Source organism: Aythya fuligula, chromosome 1 (genome assembly GCF_009819795.1).
Source record: "Aythya fuligula isolate bAytFul2 chromosome 1, bAytFul2.pri, whole genome shotgun sequence".
NCBI lineage: Eukaryota > Metazoa > Chordata > Aves > Anseriformes > Anatidae > Aythya > Aythya fuligula.
The window spans coordinates 163,071,980-163,078,374 of record NC_045559.1 but is presented as its reverse complement, the minus strand read 5'-3'; the positions used below and the strand labels follow the sequence as shown (position 1 = coordinate 163,078,374).

Genomic DNA, 6,395 nt, shown 5'->3' with positions numbered 1-6,395 from the left:
CAATTTTGTTTAGCAGCAGAGCCTTACAGCAAGTACAGTTCACTGTGAAGAGACAGCACACACAGCTCAGCTTTATGAAAAACAAAATTAGCAATCAGTTTCATAAAGCTCATGCTAGTGCTTTCTAAATAAATAAAGCGTTTCTGCTATTTTTTATTAACAAATACGCTGAAGATATCATATAATAAAAAACTGAGTCAAACCCAGCCTCTGGAAAATATTTTCTTGTGCATCATGATCATTTTCTGCTCGCCAAAAGGGCAGGAGTCCTGAAAGCTCCACGTTCATAACAGAAATCCTCTCTAGCAAAGGTACCAACAGATGGGTTTAAGACAGACAGCCAAGGCGGGTTGTTGTAACAAGGCTCACAGCTGTCAGAGCTGCTCTTGGAAGCAATGCAGAAATCTGCAGGCTGGAAAAAAAAAAAAAAAAAAAGTTTTAAGCCATTCTAGCACACCCGTTCATTTGGTTGTCTGGCCAGTGTTGCAAAAGTGAGCGTGGCCTCTTGCCTCCTCAATCTACAAGGACTTAGTGCACTTGGACTACTGCATCCTCCTTTGACAAAAGATTTTATATAAACAGTGCCAAGCATTAATTATAGTAATTTGCTGTTAGCCTTGCTTCCTAAGGAAATAAGGCTCGTGCACTCGCATTGCTGTTTGGATGGACATCTGTCCTCCTTAATAACTTCTGAGCTCATGGGCAATTTCAAACAAAAATTGGAAGAAAACTCACAGATGTTATACTCTTACAAACGCCATGAATATTGCTGGTTGCGTAAAGGAGAAAAGTGAAAAAAAAAAAAAAAAAGAAAAAAAATAAAAGAAAAAAGAAAAAAAAAAATAAAAAAAAAAAAAAAACCTTCGGTGTAGCAGAAGATGCCTCTGCCAGAGCATGCCATCTTTTGCCTAGTAGAAGTAAAACAAAGGGGACTCAGCTGATCAGAGTAATTGAAGTTGAAAAATAAAGGAAATGAGACCTACACCTGAAGAAAAGACAATTTTTTTCTGCTTATGGAACAACCTCCCTTCTTGTATTATGGGATAACAAAACTCTCAAATACAATCCATCAAACAAAATGATTTGATCAACATGCCTTTGCATTATAACCATTCTACCCAAGAAAGATCTATTACTTATACAGGTGCTTTACACAAGTGGATTTTACAAGCAATTCATTATTAATCTCCTATGAATCCAACCACAACACATCCCACTAGGATTATAATAGTTCATAGGGCAGCCAATACAATCACCGTTCTGTTCCTTGACAGTTTCTGCACACATTTCTCTCAGATCTTTCTTTCGGTATTAATGGTTCTTTCATTATATGAATATTGTATCCAATTTCATTATTTTCTGGGTTCATTAAAAAATGTAAAATAAAATTGTTTTGTACTTTTCAGATTAAGCTATTTAGCCACTATGGTTTACTGAGGACTGATTTATGCTGAGTAGTACCACAAAAATTTTCTGTGACACCGTGAAAGGAAATATGCAGTCTGAGCATTATACATTTCTGTTTGTCATGCTATGGGTGTTACTAGAAATACCTCTTCTTTATTCAGTGTTTCTGTTTTATTTATCAGCTAGGAACCTTTGCTGAAGTTATGAATATGAGACTGTGGAACAGAATGCAAAGCTAATGACATCTTTAACATGAGTAAAAAGGACAGCATAAATCACAACTGCGTTAATATTTAAAGAACAACAATATAATTTGGTATGCATGTTTCCTAGGAGGATCTTTATTTTCAATGCTATACATGAGAAAGTAAGAATGAGTAAGTGGTTTGTTATCTACATGTATAAAAATATAAACATCCTATCAAACATCTGCGGTCACCCTTCATGATATGCATTAGTGAAAAAGACCTATGCCTTAACTTCCAATTAAAGAATGACTGCCTTTGTTTTTTAATAGCACTTACGAATGCTACTGCATTTATCTGTAAGAATATGACCTGTGAACAACTGTGACACACCATATACAGGACCCCAGCAGTGTGCCTCTGGATTTTGTCCTTCCACAGGTTAACAGATCAGCAGAGTCATCTTGTTGACCCATTCTTTGAGCTCTCACTAGAGGGAACTATCCAAACTCAGTGACTTCACGCGGGGCATTTTACCTCTTAAAAATTTGACTGAAATTACCGATTAACATTTAAGAAAATATCTAGGCTTCTGTGGCATGTCATAAAAGACTACTGTATTTATGGCACTATCATTTTAAACCAAGGTCTTGATAACTCATAAGTAAATGAGGGGGCCCATTGCCTAATAGTAATCATGCTTAAGAGTTTTGAGCACAAACACAAATATTAAAAAAAAAAAAAAATCATCAGTTCATGATTTTATTATACCCACTTTTGCTTAAAAATACGAGAGTTTCTGGATCATCTGCCAGAAAATGGGTAGGCATTCACTGATCAAAATACAGGCAATCATTGTTTTAGAGATGCATTCAACCACCTAGAAGTTTAGTTATGATTCACATTCAAGCAAATATGCCATCAATTTCAGTTCTACAATTATGTTGATATTCATTTTCAGTTTTGTCCTTAGAAACAGGAATAGGAATCCAATAAAACATTACCAGATTATGTACACAGCGTAATATGCAAATGTTCAGCGAGATATACTATGAAATTTTGTAGCACTAAAATGATTAAAAAACTAAATGATTCGTCTAAAATGTTTATATACTGTATATATATATACACTAAATCACAAGTTCAATTTGAAACTGCCCCTATTCATAGCTTCTATGATGGATTTAGTAAGCTACAAGATTCTTAAAAAAAGAAAGCCATCTAGAGCGAATTTTAACACTTTACTGAAAACTGATTTTATACAAAATATTAAAAAACATACTTCGGAAGTACTTCAGAACAGAAACTAGAAAAAGACAGTCATTATTCTTGAGAATGACATTTTAAAGACCTAGTAGCTGTGATCAATATCCTTTCACTTGTGGTATAAATAAGTTATGCACAAAGAAATCATCTCAGAGTAAGGCATAGGACAAACAGGTTTCGTTCTGTCTTCAGGTGTATTGGCCTCTCACTCAGTCTTATTGCTCATCTAACATGACAGGTTACACATTTCTGTCCTTTTAAAAATACCCCATTATACATCTATCTACAACTGGACAACATTCAGAGCTTTCATATGTGCATCATCACTTTAATCACACTGATAAACAATCTTGCTAACATAAAAAAAATCATGGCTATGCAAATTATTTTCAGTTTTACGCAATTGTACATGTACTTAGCGAAAGACCAAGTGGTGAACACAAAGACTAAGCACTGAAACTCAATGCATACGTAGCTATAGCTCTTTTCAAAGGAATTAAGCTTTTTAAAATAAAAACCTACAATGAAATTCTTTGGTTAGATACAAGTGCTAGCAGTATTTCTAAATTTGGGGTTAGAACAATCTGTTATTCAATAGTTTTAAAAATGCAACTTCAACCATTAATATGCTAAATTCTTCAATACTCAGGATATATTTACGATACTTTTCTGTCACTGTCTTAAACGGACAACACAGATTTCAAAATCAGGTTTTAAAGTGCTTTTGTACTCAAATCTTCAGGAATTTATGGGAAAGAGCTGCTTCACTTTCCATACTGTAAAAACCGCTACTCAGATTGTATGTTCCAAAGCAAGCTACAGCTGCCTTCTCCAAGAAAGACATGACCACAGCTTTAAAGGGGTAATTTCCCCTGAAGAAAGCTGGCATCGTTCATGTTTTCATAAGGATGGGGCTTAATGCTTTCTAAGAATGACTGTGTCTAGGAAGAGGTACTGAACTCTCAGCAGTGTCACTTTCCCTATAATACTGCCATGAAAAACAAGAAGCTGTTTCTTAAAAAAAAAAGTTGCTTCGGCATTGATTCTGTTGGCTTCAAAGTTTTACAGCACTAAAATGAAAAAAAAAACAAAGTAATAAGCAGGGTGTTCTTGATTACAATTATAATGTACATCTGCTTCAATTCAATATACGTGGTTTCACCTTAACGGGAAAAAGGCCCTACCTTCACTATAGCAAGCCTAGCTGTTATCTCACCCCAGTCATCTTGAGGGTGATTAAGGAAATATGCATTGAATTTTCTATGCATATTGCAGACAGTGACTTCAAGAGAATCATAAGGACCACCCGTGAAAGTTACAATGTATAAGCAATTTAGGTTTTCAAAGAGCTGTCACTTGACCTTTAGTGGGAACAAATGTGTCTCTGAGGACACTTTGCAGTTCAAGTGGTTCATTATCCAGGGAATCAGTCCTTTCATATCAGCCTCACGCACGTGCTATGCAGGCCATGGCCCAGTTTAACAGCCTGGAAAAGTTCAGAGGTTTAGGCAGAAGAGAGGGTATGGATATGGATGCAACTGGTAACAAAGGGTCACACGCACTTCCTGCAAAATTATTCATCTCTACAGGTTAAATGTGAGCTGCTGTGCCAAGCCTTCACCAACAGGTATCGCTTTCAGTCATTCACAGGTTGGCATCACTTTGGGGAGGGGAAATAAAATGGGCCACTGCAAATCTGCCCAACAAGGCAGAACCTCAGTGGGAGTATGGGGATGAGAAAAGACAGCTATTTGTTGTGCCACCTTCAACAGAAGTCGCTGAAAAGCAACTGGAAAAAAAATAAGTTCCTTGGCCCCTACACAACTGTTTTGTTTTGATTTGTTTTGTTTTTCATATCCCACCCTGGCAGGGCTACTACCCCTCACCTCCCTCGTGCAAGGAGAGGTAGGAGCTGTGCACACGCACACACCTTCCTGGGATGGGTGTTTGTCTACCATTGCTCTCCCTCTCTCCCTCCCCGCTACCACCACAGCTACTGGGGGCTGTGAGGGGGGAAAAAACAGCGGTGCGAGAAGGCAGAGGGCTGCCGTGCCGCGCCATGGCGGCCAAGGCACCACAACACGGCGGCCCAGGCGGGCCACGAAATGGTGGCCAAGGTGGGACGCGACACGGTGGCACCCAACCCCCGGGGCTCTCAGGAGGTGCGTGCAGGAGCAGGGGGCTGCAGGGGCTGGGGGCGAGGAGGGTGAGGGGCCGCGTCCCTTCTGCTTGTCCTCCTTGCGCCGGGCGGGGCTCAGTCCCGGCAGAAGACGTACTCGGTGTAGCTGGTCCAGATCTTGTCGTCGGCGAGGCCGCCCTGCTCGGGGGCGAAGGCGCAGGTGCCGGTGGAGGAGCAGGCGGCCATGCGGAAGCCGGCCTCGGAGAGGCGGTCGAAGGCTTGCTCGAGGAAGTTGAACTTGAGGTAGTAGCGGGCGGTGTAGCGCTCGGGGGGGCGGTCGGGGTCGCGGCTCTCGTTGAGCGTCTCGCCGAAGACCTCCTTGGCCAGCGCCGTCTTGCCGCACACGGTGATCCGCGCCACCCGGCGGAACTTGGCGTCGGCCTGAGCCTCCCTGCCGATGGTGTAGGAGCCGCGGTAGCCGATGGTGATGTACCCGGAGCGCCGCCCGGCCGCCCCGTCCAGCGACTGCGAGGGCGTCAGCAGCGGCCCGCCCGAGGGGCTGCGGCTGGCGGTGGGCGACGGCGCGGACGCCCCGACGGCGCTGCCGCCGCCACCGCCGCCCCCTCCGTCGGCCGGCTCGGCCTCCAGGTAGCCGAGCAGCGCCGGCGGCGGCTCGTCGGCGCACAGCGAGCCGTCGCGGTGCAGGGCGGCGGGGCGGGCGGCGGCGGCTGCCCGTGCCTGCGCCAGGCGGCGCGCCAGGTCGGGCAGCTGGAAGTACTCGGCCTCCCGCTGCAGGCGGCTGCGCTCGGGGAAGTGCTCGGGCAGCACCAGCTGCAGGTCCCGCAGGTAGTCCAGGATGTAGCGGAAGAGGAAGCCGTCGCGGTCGAGGAAGAAGCGGCCCTTGCTGTCCCGGGGCAGCTCGCTGGGCTGCTGCTGCGAGAACATGCGCCAGAGCAGCGAGTCGCGCACCGACACCACGGTGCAGCGCCGCGTCACGTACACCTGCCCGCCCACGTTCAGCTCCACGATCTCCGGGAAGGACGCCCAGCCGCCCGGACCCCCCCCAGCCGCCGCCGCCGCCGCCGCCCCGCTCCCCGCCGCCGGCGAGACGCCGCCGCCGTTGGGCAGCCCGCGGGCGCTGTCCGCCAGGGCCATGCCGGAGGGAGCCCGCCGCCGGCGGGGAGCCGCCGCCGCTCCTCCTCCTGCTCTTCCTCTTCTTCTTCCTCCTCCTGCCGCCGCCGCCGGAGCCTCCCGCCCCGTCGGTGCCTGGAGCCGGGCGGCCGCCGCGCTCCGCTCAGGGGCCGAGGAGGAGCCTCCGTCGGGCTGCGAGCGGCGAGCCCCGGCGGCGGGGCCGCGTTTATGTAGCGGGAGGCGGGGGAGGCTGGCGGGGGGCAGAGCCGAGCGCGGGGAGGGGACGG

At 46.0% G+C, this 6,395-nt stretch overlaps 1 protein-coding gene across 1 annotated transcript; it reads right to left on the bottom strand.

Moving 5' to 3' along the window:
- Positions 1-3,876: 3,876 nt before the first annotated feature.
- Positions 3,877-6,132, bottom strand: KCTD12 (potassium channel tetramerization domain containing 12). The gene has a single exon (XM_032206906.1). It carries the CDS (start codon positions 6,130-6,132, stop codon positions 5,113-5,115), a length of 1,020 nt encoding a protein of 339 aa, XP_032062797.1. The 3' UTR covers positions 3,877-5,112.
- Between the last annotated feature and the right edge of the window lie 263 nt (positions 6,133-6,395).